We start from the raw sequence: 19,066 nt of genomic DNA, 5'->3' as shown, positions 1-19,066 counted from the left end.
CAAACAAACAAACAGAGAAACCTCCCAACCCAACCTTGGAGGTAGATGCTTAATACTTAATTGGGGTAATTTCTGTTCCAGAGAGTTAATTACAATTGTACCGGCCCGGAATTTTCTCCTCACCTCAGTTTAAACAATTTACAATCCTCTGCTGGTATCTGGAATTCTGTGAAATACTGTAGCCAAAAAAAGTACTGTGCTGTGTTACTCTGTTCCCAAAGTTTTAGTTTCCTCTAATTTCTAACTTTCTTTCTCTTTTTATTGCTTGAGCTGCCATTCTTGGTCACTGCCTGATGCTGGTTAAGTTCCTGCTGTTCTCCTTCTGTGTACTCTGTGTCTGGGGACCGTAAATTAAGATAATTTTTTCTTTATATAGAAAAATGCTATAAAATGCACAGTTTGGCCAGCTGCTATTTGGATTAGACAGGGTTGTGACTTCTAGTTTTTGTATTACCACTATAAACTTTTCTCCAACTCTGGTATTGAGGCTTGAAGTTTTGGCATTATCAACTGGAATAACAAAAGCAATTAGCCCCAATTGCTGGGACTCCTGACTTCTGTAGCATAGGTTCTTTTCTAATTTTCAAAAAGAAAATGGTCTCTTCTCTGTTTGTTATTTCAAATACCATTTGGGTGAGTGACTAGGTTTGGGGAGGATTAGTGTGTGAATGTGCCAGTGCTTTCCATGTCAGGCTTCAAATGGCATTACAATGCCAGTTGTCTGCAGCCTAGAGAAACAAATATAGGCTGCTCTGGACAAGAGTTGCTGCTTTCAGGACAGGACTTTTCGCTGACCCAATCACACAGCGATGCCAAGCAGACAAAAAAAACCCTGGCATGATCAGTGCACATTGTTTTTGCTTGGTAAGTTACCAAATTCTGGGTGTGCTGACACTGGAAGTACTTCGAAAATGGCCAAAGAGTCCTCAGAGTTATTTGCAATTGCTCATATTCAAAGGCTTTCAGAATGGCATTGCTCAGTAAAACAGACATATCCTTCCAGGCATTTGTTTGTGTGAGATGGAGAAATGAGGATTGTTTTCCTCTTCATTGAGTGTGGTAGATTAATCTAGCTAAATTAGGCTCTAGAAATTTGAATTATGTGAATATTATCCTACTGGGGAAGCATCCGTATCTGTGGAACTTCCGTTGGGTATTTCTGTTTCACATTTTATCACTTTCTTTATCTGTCTCTTGGACTGCTGCACTTACCTTTTATCTCTCTGATTGCCATACACTGGCCACTAGTCTCTTCTCTCTTCCTCCTGTTTTTCCTTCATAAAACCGAGCTTGTAGATGCGTCATCATAGGATAACTGGAAAATCCCTGTTGGAAGAAAGTGAACAATATTTAGAAAAGACTTCTGTAAAAGTTGTGAGCATCTGAAGACCTAAGTTGGTAAATGGAGAGACTGTTCATTTTTGAGCAGCTTAGCTGAAAAGAGAATTTTACAGCATGCTTTGGAGGAGGCAGATTTTGGTAAAAGGGAAAAACCCCTAGAGCTTCCCAGCTAGGAGTGCAAACAAATAAATGGGGGAGAACTACTAAAATAACTGTCTTCCTATTTGTCTATTGTAGAGCAATGAGGCAAGTAACTTCTCAAGAAAAGATTAAAGCTGGTAAAAACACATACAGTGAATAATGCCTAAATGATTGCCACTATTAAGGGGAAAGTAGACTTACTGCTTTTACTAACATTTATAGCTCATTCTCAAGACTTAAAAAGAATCCCGAAATAACTGTATGTATATAAATTGGAAAGCAAGAACTCACTTTGGACAACAAAAACTGTTAGCATTTACTTTACCTTAAGTAGTATTACCTGTGTTTGAAAATTCCCTATAAATACAGCACCCACAGGAATACTATTAGTGTCCTGCTTTAGAGAAAAAATGGCAACAGGGACTCCTTTCTGCTCTTTTGTGGTGACAGTTCAAACCACAATGGTTTGGTGTTAATTTTTGGGCAATGTTTCTCGTTGCAGAGAAAAACATCCTTTTCAAAAAACAACATGCTTAACTTTGCTCCCTTGAAAACTAAGTGGGTAAAACTTGGTGCATTACTTTGTATGGGGAATGTTCAAGAAAACATCTAACTTAATTAGGAGGGTTTTTAGAACCTTCTGGAGGATTTAATACATCAAATTATTAGTGCATTTTCATATATGCTGATTATATTAACTTGCACTAGTTTTCCTCCTGATCTATTCCAATCAGTGACTAGACATGATTCTACGTTTAAAGCAAATGAACAAACACAATGTGAGTTGCTTCTCATTGCTACAAATCCACGTTACAGAATATAAAACAATATACTTGAAATTATATGAGGTACTGTAAACTATTCTGGATTAATGTGACATGCACTGTTATGCTTTTATTCTGACCATTACAGGCTTCTCTGAATCTTTTTAAAATCCGTTTCATTTTTCAGCCATTGTAGAATGAGCTCTCGTGAAGTGAGTCTTCTGGTCATTAGTATGAACTAATGAGGCTTTTCTTGAGGACTAGTGACCTACATCAGGCGCAAACAACCTGTGACGTGTTTGGCTGATTGAACTTTTTTCTCTTCTTTCTGTATGGAGTGAAGAAAATTTTTATTCATAATAATGTGCTTCACAACGCCATGGTTTAGGCTCTCAGCTGGACCTCGTGGGTTTTTATCTGGATTACTTATGGATGGGATTGCAAAAAGGGAAAGATGTCAGATTTTTATAGTGGCAGGATTATCAGAAATGCCAGCCTTCCTCTGTTCTTCAGTTTCCCAAAGACCTTGGGCTCTGAACCTCTGGTTAGGGTTTATCCTATGGAATAACTGAAATGCCAAGGGGAGAAAACTCCTGATGCCCATGGGCTCTAGCAAGGTACTGCAAAGTAGGAAGGTCAGGAAGGTTGGGGCTGCCTTCATGCTGTGTCCAAACAACAGCATGATCAGGCCAGGGCAGTTCCACAAAAAATATCTTGGCACTATATGGGCTTCAGCAGCTGCCAGCCACTAGTTCCTGTCCTGTGCATCCGAGGAACTGATCAGACTGAAAAATAATCAGTGCTTCTCTAAATAATTGTTATTTCCTTGACTCTGTTTAGCATGTAGAACTGAGAGGTTTATTTTTTCCCTGTGTGAAGCCCAAGTGCTGATTTCACAGCGCCTCGCAGGAGGCGTTGGTCTGTGGTTAACCACCCAGTACATTTTTTGCCTTTTAAGCCCAATGTTTAGGTGTTAAGTGTTTTTTTTTTTCTTTCCGAAGAGTAAACTTGGATAACTTGGTCTAGCTGTTTAGAATCCTAAGTGTTCACTGAATAAAATGCCAATGAGCAGAGAGAGAGAGAGCATTTCAGGTGGTCCTGAGTGACATTCCTGGTGCGCGGGATATTCCTGATGGGTATCTGCAAGCCCTCCATGCTGAGCTCCCTGTATCTTCCTGGCCAGTGACACCTGAAGCACTTGGTCCTGTTCGAGGGACAGATGCACAGTCTGGCCTATTTTGTCCCAAGCTGCCTTGGTGGTGATGATTTCCCCCTGTTCCTCTTGCTGATGTGGCTGATGGTGGTTTGAGCCCCCAAGAACAGAGGGAGGAGGTGCTCAACCCAAGTCAGCTGTGTCTGGGGTGGCAGGTGGCTTCTGATGAAAGGATGGAAGGGGACCTTAGCTGTCACCACCACCTCAGGATTTGGAACAAAAGCCATTGTTGAATGAACTTCTTTCCATTTTCCCTAAAGCTGATGGTGGAACCAAAATATGTGAAGTTGTTCTTAAAGGGAATCGCAGTTTCTTTCTGCTACTGCTGTCTTCTCCCCTGGGTTAAATTTGAAGGCACCGAGTCCCCCCTTTTCCTGTGCTCTGTTTTGCAGCTTCTCACAAATACATTCTTGAATTACTTTTCAAACATGGCAGAATTTGACTTTTTAAAAGTCAATTCTACTCCACTGCCAGTTTTCCAAAAGCAGGTCTTTAACCTACGAAAAGGAACTGGGAATATTTTGCTCTGCCTATCCTAACATTTCAGAGGACATCCCAAGACCCTCAGTGGACCTGACTGAGGAAGCTTTATGTAAACAAAAGCATCACATTTTGGTGTAAGTGGGTCTCTAAAAAGACCGTAAATAAAATATTTCTGTTTTCACAATTAAATTTGACTTCCCTCCTTCCCCCTCCTCCCCTTTGGAATTGGTGTGTGACACTGGTTATGTTATAGGCAGCTTGAAATATCAAAGCCTTGTTTTGTGCTCCAGCTTTGGTTTGTGCGCTCCAGGCGGATTCCATTTGTATTATGCTGGCTAGCTTGTATTATTTCAGCTTTATAAAGCCAAATTCTTCTGCAAGGAATATTTTTTAAAGTAATTGGACCCGGTGTTGTGCATTTCAGATACCAGCTTCATCTTGACTGCTTAGGAAAAAAAAAAATCACGATATGAAGGATACTGTTTTAAGTTAAATGCTTCACTTGGAGAAGCATATTTTTAGATATCTTTAAAAATTGCAGGAAACCGGTGCCTGTTCAAATATTTTTGCTATTGTTTCTAACTGGAACCATCACTTTTCAATGAATCAAATGATTAGGATTAGAATCAAAATATGATAGTTTTAAATATATTGGTAGGGAAATGCAAAACTGAGGGGAAAAAATACAGACTGTACTGAGAAAGGTGTGGTTATCTTGTGTGGTCTCATTATGAAACTTCTGTCCCACAGGAGGGAATCCCCACCTCTCCCCAAGCAAGGAAAAAATTGAATGTATCTTTCATTTTAAAATCTGGAACCGCAAACAGCAATTTTTCCATCTGTATCTTAAATAAGGAAAACTTATGCTTACAAAGCCACTTAAAAATACAGGGTAAAAGCTTAAAATCCAGTAAGATTTAAAGTTAGTTTTAATGGGCCTGCAGGCTATTTGTATCACTCATCTACAATTTGGTATCAATAGATATTAAAAATTCATTTCTTTCTGTATGTAAAATAAGCTTTGCTTGTTGGTTGGGGGCTAGCTGCTACTTCAGTGGAAGTGGAAAGACTTGACCCTCACATTAACATGGCTGGGTTTTTTTTTTTTGAAGGGCTGCTCTAAGCTTTAAAGCAGTAGCTTAAATTGGAACTCAAGAAACCTCAGTGTTGTAACAAAGGGAAGGTACCTTGCTCCCAGAGTAGTCCAAGCTTGGTTAGACAGAGGGCCAGAACTCCTCCCTCTGGACTCATCTGCTCGCTCCTCTTGGCACTGCTGACATAACTGTACATGTGTAGAGTAAGCAGAGAAGTCAACTATTTGTTTCCTCTTCTCCCTAATCTCATGTGTCCTGTCCCTTTCTTCAGGAAGTGTGGTCCATGCTGATGTATGTGTTGGGGCACTGGTAGCTGGCTTTGTTAGCTTTCACGTGGGGTGTATGGGATGAGGCACAGCTTGGAAAATCCAGCTTTGTGAACACTGAACACTAAAGCCTGACAGTATCTGCCCTGTAGAAATGCTATCAGGAACATCTTCTACAAAAATTCTTGCAAGAACCAAGTTCGTGGTAGGTTTCAGATCCCACTTATCGTCATCAGTGCCAAGTGGATTCTCTCCATACACCCCTTCCACCTCCCTGCTTCAAGGTCATCCTATAGCATGTTGTTTACCAGGGGGTAGGACATGACTGCCAGTGTGAGCTAGCTTAATTTTGCACTGGAGCTTTGTGTCCCAGACAAAAATCCAGGCTGATTCTGCATAAAAACTCCCCCAGGAAAGTTGCAAAGCTTGTTTTAAAGGCTGGAAAGCTTTGGGGGGAAGGCACTATGCAAGCAGTAGGATCTGTCCTCTGGAAGTCAGTTCATATGTGTGTGGTTTTCTTTATTATTGGCAGGAGAAAGTCAATCTGTGTGTGTTATTTTTTATTACCAGCTGGAGCAAAGATGAGTCAGTCACACAGGGCACACAAGTCCCCGCTTATGTTGCCTCTCTGTTCTGCTGGAGGAATGCTGAGCTCACTAATAATCACACAATTCAATTGACCATCATGAGGATGCAGAATCACCCTGGATTTGGACTGTTTTCTGTTCTGCTGCGAATGCACCAGAATGTACAGTCCTGCGCTCGCTCTCAGGGCTGCAACTGTAGCATTTGTGAGAGTAGAAATTGTCTTTAAAGACTGCAGGAATAAGTACTGCAGGAAGCAGTTTTGGTGTTTCTTGTTTTTTCCACTGAAATGATAGGGGTAGTTTCCTAAAAATTGCATTTCTAAGTGGAACTGGTTTTGGATATTGTGCTAATAAGCTACTGGAGCTGTCTAATGCTGCTGACTTATTTAAAAAAAACCATCCAAACACAAGCTTTCAAAACAAAACCACAATTTCCTTTTGTCTATAAAATCAATTTCCTTCTCTTTATTTACTCAACTTGAACCAGACATGTTTTCACAACAGAAGTGGTTTTGTATTGCGTTTGGTGCACGTGTAATGTGCTCCTGGTAGTTGCCCAGTCATGTTCTCTTCCTGCATGTGCAATTTGGAAGGGTGTATTTCTTCTCCAAATGGTTATCTCCTGAAGCAGAGGAGCTAAAGACCACTTGGGGGTGCCTGTAGCTGTCCTGGGCAGAAAGCAGGTGGTGTTTTGGTGAGGGTTCCCTGTTACATGTAAGCAGCGGATGTTACACAGATGGCTTCACAGTGGATATGTGCTGGGGCTCTAACTAGCCTTGAGGATGTTTGTCCTCAAAATCCTTGGTATGTTCAAATCCCTTTGAATGCTTTGGCAACAGCTGTTGATGCAATATGCAAAGCCTAACCCCTTGCCTAGAGTTAGTAAACATGATTAGTTTGATTTCTCTGAGGCTTGAAGTTCCTTTATGTTGTCATTTGCTGAAATCACAAGGAAGTTAAGCTCCTAATTCAGATCTGTAAGTGCTACAAATGCCTAGCAAACTTGAAGAAAGCTGTAGCCAGTGATACTGGGATGTAGCTACTTATCCCAGGGGAAAACTTAAAATCAACAAATGCCTGGTGAAGAAGCATAAGAGAAAAAAAAATCCAATTTTCAGAAAAAGTGGCTAATATTATACACAGAGGCTGAGAATTTTGCTGCCAATATAATAACTTGTATGAAACTGTGAAGTATACCTTCTGTATACCTTCTGTAGAGTAACATATCCTACTAAGATGGGGGAGGAAACACAACACCCCAAAACCTCTGTGAAACAGGAAAATTATGAGGCCATTTAACTCCAGTGCTATCAATAAATTATTATGTGTGCGTGTGGGACTTCCCCCTGCAGAATCAAGAAAAAGCCCAATGAACACCACTTTTGTGAATATAAGAGGAAACTAAAACCCAAGAACATTCCCTTTTATGGCAGGTTTTAAATCGTATGAGTCAGGGTGAAATCATCACTTGACTGAGACCCATTTGACAGGAATGCTGCAGGTGGGTGTTTTGCTGAAGGTGTTTAGGAGCTGAAGTGGTATTGTGCTACATGGATAATAAAGCACCTAGGGTATTCAGTGGAAAGTGTAATATGAATAGGACTCAAATACCACGTGTCCTCATGGTAGAGAAGCAGTTGCACAGGGCAGATTATTTTGTTTAGTTACACCCTGTAGAAATCGTAAAAAAGCTGGCATAAATGGACAGAATGGGTTGCAGTTATCACTGCACAAGGAAATACAGGGACTTCAGATTTCCATTCATCATTCAGGAAACGACACAGAACTAGTTAAGGTGCTATAACTCCTCTACGACTATTTTGAAAAAATAGAGAAGCTTAAATTTTTAGTATTTGAACTATCCAAGGATAGAAGTGATTTCGGTTACATCTGTTAATTGCTGGAGAGCTTCATGACAGGCTTATTAACAACTTTGCGGTAATTGAACAAACAGAAGAGTAAAATCCTTCGTCCAAGGATTATGGAAGATGAGTCATCATTGTATCAGGCATAGATTAAAGTATCTTGTATGAAATAGGGTCTTACTGCAGGATTTTACATGGAACAACTGCGAGAGATTAAATTGGATTGAAAAAAAATGAAATGCATGCAGCTTTAAAAAAAAAAAGAGAGAGAGAGAAAGAGTGTGAAATAGCACTTAGGTTAAATTTAATATCTAGGGAAACAAAGAGGAGAGATTTCTAAGCTTTGTAAAGCTTTGTGCTACCAGTGGTCAGTAAGAGAAGATGCAAAGGACTTGGGCAGGATGCCTGATATTCCTCACGTAGAAGAGCCCATGTGGCAATCCCAAATCTGAAATAGGCAGGGGACTCATTCTGAGCTCGCCAGTTCATCATTCTTCTGGTGTTACCCTGGGATCACAGCAATTCCCTTGGACAGAGAAAAACATGTTGGCCTTGTGAATGGGATACAGAGCATTTGTTCCAAGACGTGTACGGATCACCAAAAATATGCTGAGGTTTGTTTTGGTGTCGAATGAATGCTCAGGATAGCCTTCATGAGGTTATAGACTGCTTCGTAATCCCACGGTGCCCAAAGCACCAGGAGACACTTGGATAGCTGGCTGTAATAGCAATAGGACAAAGAACTGATGCCAAAATGGTCTTTGTTGGCCAGTGTGAGTCTTTGCTGGAGATAATGCCTTAAGGCATGGATTACGACCCAGTGCAAGCTGCCCTGTGTGGTGCTGCCATGAGCACTTGCACTTGGACCACCAGCTACTGCCCTCTTTCTCTTCTCCACAAGAACCCTTCAACTGTGGCACCAGGAAGGTGGCTCCTACAGAACTCTGGCCACACGTTCTCCAGGAACGGATGGGAAAGCCACTTGAATAAAAAAAAAGTACCATCTGGAGATTTCTGCACTAAGCAAGGACAATTTCTTACATAAACATTATACACTCATACTACAGACACGGGTTTTCAAAGTGCAATGCCTGTCCCAACAAGTTCCTTTGTATTTTAGGGAATGACAGCCATTCCACAAAGACCTGGATGGACACATTGGGAGGAATCCCTATTTTGTTGCAGTAGATTGCCTCTCTGATTACTATAATGAGCAATTCAGACCAGAGACAAATTCTTCAGTACAAGTGGTATAAGTGTTAATGTTAGGTTTCAAGGCAGGTATTCCTATAGGTGACAAATAAACACAATTCCCATCCAAAGGAAATGAAGTTTTATTAAAAAGCAGGAGAGACCATGTCGCTCCCTCTACTTCCTTCCTGATCTACTCTTCTCAGTGCAAAAGAAATAAAAACACTTATGAGAAAAAAATGAAATACTATCAGTCAGAGAGTGAGTTTTTGGTAATATAAACTGAAAGTTTGATGTTACTCAAACCCACCAGCTTTTTACCATAGCAGATATATGGCATTACATCAAGCATTGCTTGCTGTAAAATATCTAAAGTTCCACATTTCAGATATACTACTTTCATTGCATGGCTGTTTCCCATAAAGACAAAGGTAGCAATTCCTGAATATTTCTTTTTCTGTTGCTTCTTCAAAATGCAGCCAGTATTCTGTAAAGTGAAATAGCTGATATTCAGAATACGCTGTATTTAACTAGCTGCAAGGTAATATTTGGAAAAAGGCATGGGATGCTAGCTCTATAAAACTCCTGTTTAGTCCATTTATTGAACTTCTGATGAAGCTGTTTAGTTAGCTGTATTTAACAGACGTGTAGCTTAGTATGGGATGTAACAAGAAAGTCTTTGCAAACCTTATCCCACCGACCAGTTGAAGTGTGTGATGTTGGAGGCCTCTGACAGGAATGTTAGAAGAGCGGGGAGAACTTACTCAAGTAAAATTTAACATACAACTGCTGGGTGATGTGTTCACTCTCCCTGCAGAGGGTATCTACAAAGAGATATATTACCTATTACAGTCTTTTTTATGCATCCAAATTGCTTTATGCTTAAAGGAGGATTAAGAAACGGGTAGTTGGCAACCATGGAATTGCAGCCTGAACCTTCAGCCTGATGTTAGGATATTTCTACATTAAAACTACCCATGGTTCTGTGGAGCGTATATGTAATGTCCTATGGTTCTGATCCGACCAGGATTATATCTCCATGGAAACTTTACCATTAGCCTCTTGCACATCATTTTGACAGCAATCAAAAAAAAAAAGAACCCAACAGTATCTGCAAGAGAGAATATAGATGTTAGAGGATACTTGTCTATGTCTTAATACATGAAAATAGCTCAGGTTTATAGTTCTCTGCCCCAGTGCTGGAAAGAGTTAGACTTTTCCTGGAATTCCACTTGCAAAGTCTTATTTGCATGATAGAATTTAATTATCTGATAGATCCTGTTGTCTTCAGTTACTTCGAGCATGTATGTTAGGCAGGTACTTCATGCTTAGTGAGCCCTGACTACTCACCCTCATTTACTGTGGTGAATGGAAAGAGAAGACAATTATCTCTCTAATTTGATTCATAGAATCTGTGAGTGAAGTCTTGGATGTTGCAGCTTCTTCTGCCCTTGAGGAAAACTTAGACAGTGGCAAGGAAGGAGTAGCCTCAGCAGCTCAAGAGCTTTCTGACACAGCCTCCGAGAGCCAGGACGCTGATGCTGAGGAGTCGTGGCAAACTGCAGAAGGTGCAAGAGTACAGCTGGGTCTGAAATGCCTTGTCCCTGAAAAGCTGATGGCTGTGTGCACTGAACTGGCTGCAAGAGCATGCAGAGCTCAAGTGGTGCAACGTGGCTGCCCGTGCTGGCTGTGTTTGGCATCGTAGTGTTAGCAGAAAATCTAGTTTTGAAACTATGTGCTGTGCAGTAGGAATAGGTTGTTACTAAGTTGGATCATGGTGGTGTGTTGAGCTCAGTGCCCTGCTAAGTAAGTGGCTAGATGTGAACTTCATTAAGAACAAGAAATTCTCCTTGTGCTGCCTGTAACACATTTTTTTCAGCATCTGACTTAATTTGAAAGATGGAATTTTCTAAAATTACGTGGGTGTAAATAAAAATATAGCTCGTGTGGTATTAATAAACCTTGCAGTGTTTCGATGGAGCAGTAAACAATCTTATATTATTGCTATTGAAGTTGAATGATGTAACTGAATGCAAAGAAAAATGTGTATTAGAATCATCACTGTGGAGATTTTCAAAGGAGTTTAGAATTTTGGCCTCTAAACTCTTTTAAAACTAGAATTAAAAAGCTAAAAGAAAAAGTGTCTGTATACCTAATATGACTTTGTAAATTGTATCCCTTTAGTCCAAAGGATCCTTTGGACTAAAGGAAACAACTTACTTGACTATTTTTCATTGAATAAGTTGTTTCCAATGTTTTTCACTGGTGTTTTGTCTCCATTTTCAGTTTCTGAGGAGGAGAAGACACCTGAAGAATCCGCTAAAGACCCCTAAAGGTACACAGTACAGTTGCAGCACGTGGTTTCCTGCTCTTCACCTATCTTTTTTTCTCAGTTAGTGGCAATTTGCAGCATGTGGTAAGTCTGCACATGCACTGTGATGGTGAATTTGTATTTCTGCTCCCAACAAAAAAAGAACTTTATTGAAGTATTTCTTCATTTTGGGGAACCGTTGCTGGCATCTTTTAGAGGCTTGGAAGCAAAACTTTCCTATCTCAATTGTCATGTTGGGTTTTATCCAACGCAAAATGGATAAAGACCTGAGATTTGTAGCTTTCTTCTAGGCAAAAATATTCTTTGGACTTTTGATTTAAATTATACAGCTACTGGACTTCTGAATTATTGGTCTATACAATAGAGCAATAGCCTTCTGGATGTTTTATTTTAAACACACTTTTTCACAATTAGTGTATCTGCACTTTTAGTTTGTGCTAATGAAAATTACTGAATATAATACTCATTCTATTTTGCTAGTGTCTTTGTCAGTTGGTTTTTGTTTTTTTTTTTTCATTGTCAGAAAAGTTGTGCCTCCCAAGGTTGTTATTTTTGCTCAAAGTGAAAGCTAAGGGTACCTGAGGGTATCACATCAGGAAACCAAGTTACCAAGAAATTGTCTCCGCTATGGAACACATAAATGCAGTGATATAGAGAAAGAAACTGAGTTCAGAATCTTTTTTTTTCCCTTGTAAACATCTGGCAACCCCACAAATTGTCTCATTGCTATTCCGGATTTTCATTCAGACAACAAATACCCAGTATTAGCCCATTCAATTAATGAAGGCAGAGACAGTAATTGAAAAGGGTGGGAGTGGCAGGGAAGGCAAGCTGTGGGAAGCACTTTTGAGGGAACAAATTGGAAATAGATGAAAAAATAGATTAATCTGCCACCAGAATACAGGTCCACTGAATTCTGCTTAAACTGCTTGGACTATTTTTTGATCAAAAACTACTTTTTATGAGTATAGCATCACAAGGCTGCAAAAGGGTCTGTTATTGAGCTCCAATTTGATCTTGTTGGGGATGGGGAAGAGATTTATAAAACATTTTACTACTTAGTGCTGAAAGATTACTGCCTGTCATTTTACCAATGTACAAGTCAAGAACCGTGTTGCATTCCTAGTCAGGAAAGAATATTTTCTTCCTGTTATTTTTCTGTGTGTTTGTTTTGATTGTAAGCACTTTGGAGTAAGGAGCGTGACTTCTGCATTGAAAACATCATACTTTTTAAGGAATTCAAGGCAAAGAAAAAGAAACAAAAAAAATGCTGATGTGAGAATCAAATCATTATACAGTTAATTTTTTTAAAAAATACTAATTATTTGGCGAAGGGATAGAAGTGGTAGTGATGGAGTAAATCCTCAGATAAAGCCTTAAGTTGCTGCTGAGAGCGTGCCAGAGTAAGGATGTACAGTTCTACTGTGTGTGGCTGTTGGCCCCAAACTGACACTGCTATGGAGCTACTTATATCAGTAATCTCAGCAAACACAATTGGTTTACTCTGTGCTTAAAGTTAAGCAAGTGGCTATTTGTGGAAGTAAGACTTAGTGGAATGTGTCCAGCACGCAGGTGAATTCACTTGTACCTGAGCAACGCTGATGAAGATTCGGGATTCCTTGAAATCTGGCTTCCTTGGTAGAAACAGAGCAAGTTTTCACAAGCCATCAGATAAGCATGATTTACAGAGCAGTAGTGGTTATATGCTGTAATTCACTCAACTGATAACCCACAGTCGAATTTACAGGGTGCTTGGAATGTTTGGTCGCGTTTGTTGCTAAACATCACTTCTTGTTGCTTCCTCTAAACCAAGATTCTTTTTTCTGTTCCCCAGTAAGCAGTGCTGAAGGCTTTGAAAAGTTTAACGGAAATATTTGTGGCAATCAACCAGCTGATTCCTGTGTGAAACCTCATACTCTTCCTTGGAGACATAAAAGAAACTGTGCAGTTTGTCGTGCCACACACTGCTCATTAGGACCAGTATTCAGTGCTGCAACAGATAAGATTTAAGTTGCTTAGAGAGACGCTTCTGTGATTAACATCTCTGCTGTAGAAAGTAGCACCCAGTCAAAGCACCACTCAGCATGTGCTAAATGCATGTGCTAAGAGAAGCAGTAGACTTAACTAAACCATGCCAGGAGAACTCCTTCTAGGTCTTTGTTGTCTCGTTATGTACATTGATTTCTTACTCTTGGTCCAAACTGCTGTGCATAGTTACACCTTTAACATTCCATGCTAAAATGTAAGTAAAGGGTTTTAAATCAAGTAAAAATCTTTTAAAAATTACATGTTAGCGTTTTTAAATTGGATCACGGGGAAAACAGCAACCTGTTTGCTCTCAAGTTTGGATTTAAGATTGTAAGCATGGGACATCTGGCTGTACAATATCTAATTTTCCCCCTGCATAAACATTTCAGATACTACCCTTCCTTGCACAATAATATCCAGGACTAAACATTTTTAAGGCTCCTTCTTTGGGAAGAAAACCTGTTTGCAAGTACTACCAATAGGTACTTTATAGCATGACAATCAAAATAACGCCAGCTGATGTTACTGATCATGGATCGAAGTGGTGGCTCCTGCCTCGGGGATGCTGGGCTCTGCTCCTACCAAATCTCAAAATCCCAATGGAAGGCTGTGCAACAGGTGTTCAAATGGACAAGGATTCTTAGGGGCTAAGAAAGAACAGAATAGATAAATAATCTTGTGTTCTTAGTATTAACTTCATAGAGAATACATCTATTATGAATAATGGATTTGTATGACACTGTTCTCCTAACCCTCCGTTGTGCTAAGTGCATGAGTGTGCATCTAAGACAAAATGCTGAGACCCATTACAGCCACCACAGAATGGCAACAACTCTAAACCAGAGCCAAAAAAGGTATATTATATACTATTTATATAGAAAGTGTGCTTTATAAGGTGTATCTGACTCTTTTCTCTCCAAGCAGAACTCTGGAAAATGTTGAAAGGGAAATGACAGCATTATGACATTCCTACCCATGGCACAAAGCAACACATGCTGCTTCCCCCATCATAAAGCAAATTATAATAGTGTTCCAACAAAAATATAGCCCGTTGCCCCTGGACCTGCTTAGGAATAACTGGAATAATGCGGAGGCAAAAGCAGGCTCCTGAGCTTCGAGAAGAAATACTACGGCCTTCTGCTTAAAGGATAAAGCCACTGTGATTAAAAGCAATTTTTGTAGACAAAGCTGCTGGAATAAAAGTCTTAGACTGATATTTTGTTGGATAAGAGTCTCTCATTATTTATCTGGTAGATTAAACATCCTGTGACGGATGCATACTCTTAAATGTTCTATTTCTTAATTTTCACTTATTCCCAGTGAAAGAAGCTGTTTTTCTGCAGCAAGCAGCAGGGTTCCTGAAATCATAGGCTTTGCTGAATGGCCCTTTATCTCTGGAACTGCTCTGGTACATGGCAAAATACGTTAGCCCTTCGGAACAGCTGCCTGAAGGATTGAATCACAAACTGTGGTGAGCTTTCCAAAGCTTTTAATCCCTCCAATTTTAAAAAAAAAATTGAGTCCCAGGATAGCTTTATGTCAGGGATCCTCTTTTTTGTTTGTTTTGTTTAGGTTTTTTAATTAAAAAGAAAAAAAAAAAAGAAAAAAAAAATTACTCTTGAAAGCCAAAGGAACTAGGAATATATTATGAACTCTAGCTGTGATGACATGTAGCACAGCATGATCTGCTTCAGCTCTTGATTATCCTAGATTAAAAACAGAGATATTTTGCAATTCACAGAGATCTGGCCATCGCTGAATATTTTCATCAGTCTTGCTAGTATCGAGTCTAATTACCACATAAATAAATATTTCTCTGTCCTTCACCTTCAAAAAAGTGAATTTTTGAGTTGCTGCACAAAGGCTGTGACCAACCATAGGAAATGTTGAAAGGGTGTTGTTGAAATGGCTCGTTAAGGAGAACCAGGCCACAGCAGAGAACAGGCATAACACAAGACTAAAGGAGGTGGGAGCAAAGGTTTGTTCACGAGAATACACTTCAAAGGCCAAAGTAAAACTTGAGATTCACAAATTTGTCCAAACTGCTCGTTTCTCCTTTGCTGTCAGCAAGTATCTGTGGAAACACCTGGCAAAGCATTTCACCCCCCTCTAGCGCTGGTTATCGTGAAGGGGGACAGCCTGCTGCTGCTGCCAGCTGAAAACTCTGGAGACAGATTAAGTCCATCTAACAGCTTCAGGTTTACTCTTTGCCTGTGTTGACGTAAATAGAGAGTTTCAATTCCATATTCATTTACTTCTTCAAAACAAAAGGCAATTACTTAAAAAGACAGTTCAAACTGCAAGTTGGTACTCAACACTTGGACTATCTGAGAGTGAAATACGTTAATTGGGATTTTTTGTGCCTGTGCAGCAAACTTTGATGATGTGACAAGATACTACTTTTTATCTACTTTTCTAGGGAAAAAAAATCACCAAAAAACCCCCAGCTAAACAACCCAAACCCAAACCAAACCAAACCAAACAAACAAAACCCCAAAATGCACACCAAAAAACCCCAAAGACAAAACCTCAGTGAACTCCAACTAAGCCAAGAATATGCTGTGATTTTTTCCCCCTCACCTGTTGGCCTCTCTCCCTCAAACATTTTGAACCACCTAGCCACCCCAACTTCTGTTTTACCAGACAGGTGGGAGGGACACAAAGTTCCTACCAGCTGAGTGATGACTGAGGAGATCAGTAGCTAAAATGAGTTACTTGATGTGTTTTTCAGCAGATAAGCAAATTTATGATGCACCTCTGCAGCACTGGCTACAATCGGCTACTGCAGGTGCCATTTCCTCTCTGCAGGTGCTGTTCCCTCTCTGCAGGTGCTAAAAAACTGAGCCAGCAGTGCTGCAGGAGAGAGCTGAGAGGATATAGGCACGTACAGCATGAGGGAAGACGAGCAGGGACAGGAAGAATTTTGTGTGAAAGGACACAGGAGCTCACTTTGTCTGCTGCACGTGGCTTAGCTCATTTCCATGGAGTGCCATCCCTATTGCCACGCAGACAATTCTGCTCTTGAGGAAGCTGTTTCTTGATTGTGTGCTTTTCTTTCTTGTCCTGCTCACCTGCTGCAGAAGATGGAAGCTGTGCAGGATGATGGAATTTAATTCCATCCTAGAGTGACAGGCATCGAACATTACCACTGGTTAACTGGATTCTCCTGCATTCTGAGCTTTACTCCTTTTTTTGGGATGCTGCAGGAGATGTTGCCTCCTCTAACTCTATTGGAGGGGGAGAAGGGCTAAAAGTAGAGGTTTCTGTGCTGGAGTTATTTCTGCTATTTGCTTTAACTACGGGTAATTAAACAGGTTGTAGAAACAGCATGATCTGCTTGTCGTTCAGGTGTCTGCAGATGTTCTGCACTTCCTCTTGACGTTTTACTGAACTCTAATGAGGGCTTTTGCAAGCTCTGGAAGGCTGTTTGTGATTAATGCTTAACAGCTCCTGCACAGCACACAAACAGGAAGCTTCTGAGGAATAGAAGACTCTTCTTCATGTGGTCAGTTAATTATTTGCATCAGCTTCATGTGCAGATCCAGTCTCTTAAATACCTAAAAATCTTAGGTTTTTTAGTGATAGTTTTCCTTATTTTAAAACCTTCATGACAGTGATCTTCCTGAAGGTATATATGTGAGCTCTGCTTGTGTCCTTGGAAAAGTGTTCTACATTGCTGTAACTTCTGTGTTTCATCTCAGGAAGCTAGGCTGCCTGTGCATTCCCTTCTCAGTTCAGCAGTGACTGTGGTATGCAAACCAATCAAATTAAAGGGGAAAATACAGAGAATAAGTGGAAGATGAGTGGTAATAAGATAAGTGGTAATAAGTATCCAGATCATATTTCCCCTTTCCCTTTCTATCTCTGTAATTAAATTAAATTACTAAGGTCCGTGGAGATTCATCAATCAACTTCCCATAATGTGATTTTTTTTCCCCCTGGCTTTTCTTCCTGCATACTACTTCTTTCTCAGTAGTTAGTGGGAAATTTTATTCTCCAGTGAGGGCTAATTGAGAACAATTAACCATTGGACAACATGCACTGACATTATCAAGCAGAAGAGGGCAGTAAATCAAAAGCAGTATGATTGCTAAAACCTGGAACAGAGAAAGAATCCCCCATCCCCAAAATCTGGAGCTGAACAATACAGGAAGAAATGAATAATCTATGGTTTTTTCCACTGGAAAAAATCTGCTTGATTTTTTTTTTTAATTGTGGTTTGTGAATCTTTTCACTCCACTGTTTTAGTAGGTGACTAATTTCCAATGCAAAGTATTTGGTGCGAGAGGAGCCAAACCTGGAGTAAATGCTTAAGGCTTGACAGGTCTTGCCAATGGGAACACAAGGGGGGGTGGATGTTTCCATTTATATTATTAATGAAGTTCAATAAAATCAAAATCACTGCAGTCTCGCCCCTTTTCACTTACTATGAGTATTTGCAGCAGAAGGAAGTTACACAAACTACTCAGTCCTAGTTGTAAATGAAGAGAGAAGGACTTTAAAGTGTCTGAAGTTGTTACTTTATGAGAAAAACCTTAATGGCTTGATTTCCACCCCCTGCCTGTTACCTTTCAGCATGTCTCTTCTCAGAATCTTCTGTTCTGTACCAGTTCTGAGACATCCTCACTCAGCTCTGTCCGTATAAAGACATTTTCCATTTGCAGAGCTTGGCTGTTCCTAAATGAAAAGTAGTTTTCAATGCTGAAATATTATGCTATGGAAAGACAAATATGCCTTTGAGGACAATTAAGTTTTACTTTTTCTTTAAGTCAAACTAGTTAGTCTCTGTAAGGAATTTCTTCTTGTAAAACACCACCGTTTCCCAAAGGGTTTCCCTGTATAAGAAGGCTCCCTTGTGACCATTTTGTTTTCTGCTACATCTAAACTAAGAAAACATATATGCCATGTACATTCCATGTATTTTTGAGTGAAAATGAGGTTGTCCTCTTCCACACTTATTCTAACTTACTTTTTTCTTTCTAAAATAAACTGCTGTATTTTAAAGTCCATCTAATAGGCAGCAACAAACCACTTCTTCCTTTATTTCTGTATAATTCTTTCTATCTTAAAAGTGAGACAAATTTATTCAAGACTAAATCCTGCCTGCAACAGGCTTGTTTCAGCACTGCATCACTCCCCTGCTCTAATCACATAACTCCCATGTAATTAGTGGTGTTACAACCCCTGCTGAGGATCAGAAGCTTCTCGTGCTCACCTGCTCTACAAGCAAAGTAGCATTGCAGCTTTAAGGAAAGGAGGGGGTATGCTTGGCTGGGTTTTTTTGAGGGTTTGTTTTGTTTTATTTTATTCCTTCTAATTTGCATGCCATTAAGGGAAAATTATAAAGGAGCTGGTGAATTCAGAAAGGATTAGGCTTAGACATGCAATTTAAAGGCCTTTACTGTAAAATATAAGCTGCTTTAGTAGCATACATTATGAGTAAAATCAAGGGGGTAGGTAAGAAGTTTAAGTAAATTTGAGTTAAGCTGCCACTAGTCATGTGTCTTCATAGCACAGAAAATTTGCAACAAGTCTGAAGCTTTGCCTTAATTCTGCTGGATCTGGAGTTCTTCACAGATGGAACCTTTGTTTATTTGGTATTTCTCCTTGGCAAAAGAAATATGTGAATCAACAGATCTACAGACCTCAAATTAGGTCCCATATCCCTGCAAAAATAACTCCAAAAGCTAATTGGAACTAGACAATCTTCAATGTCCCTTCCAAACCAAACCATTAGATGATTCCACAATTTGGGGAAACA

At 39.8% G+C, this 19,066-nt stretch overlaps 1 protein-coding gene and 1 long non-coding RNA gene across 7 annotated transcripts in view; one reads left to right on the top strand and one right to left on the bottom strand.

Moving 5' to 3' along the window:
- Positions 1 to 14,521, top strand: part of LOC113992439 (mitochondria localized glutamic acid rich protein) — a 25,509-nt gene extending 10,988 nt beyond the window's left edge. For 2 of the 6 annotated variants that reach the window (XM_039391013.1, XM_039391014.1), the window contains 2 exons: positions 10,355 to 10,513; positions 11,232 to 14,521. In XM_039391013.1, the coding sequence (XP_039246947.1) occupies positions 10,355 to 10,513; positions 11,232 to 11,278 (206 nt within the window). In that variant the 3' untranslated portion in view covers positions 11,279 to 14,521. The remainder of the gene's footprint in view (positions 1 to 10,354; positions 10,514 to 11,231) is intronic. The other 4 variants (XR_003542251.2, XM_027729711.2, XM_027729714.2 and 1 more) reach the window with 4 other exon arrangements.
- LOC120325252 overlaps positions 1 to 19,066 on the bottom strand; it is a 20,444-nt gene extending 1,378 nt beyond the window's left edge. Inside the window, exons 1-2 of the long non-coding RNA XR_005567156.1 lie at positions 17,874 to 19,066; positions 1,213 to 1,326 (exon numbers count right to left, since the gene is read on the bottom strand). This is a non-coding gene — a long non-coding RNA (uncharacterized LOC120325252). The remainder of the gene's footprint in view (positions 1 to 1,212; positions 1,327 to 17,873) is intronic.

The sequence above is a fragment of the Pipra filicauda genome, unplaced genomic scaffold (assembly GCF_003945595.2).
Source record: "Pipra filicauda isolate LSUMZ 115617 unplaced genomic scaffold, ASM394559v2 scaffold8_size5757611_pilon, whole genome shotgun sequence".
Classification (NCBI taxonomy): Eukaryota; Metazoa; Chordata; class Aves; order Passeriformes; family Pipridae; genus Pipra; species Pipra filicauda.
Note: the sequence above shows the minus strand (reverse complement) of the source record. Positions and strands in the feature narration are given on the sequence as shown.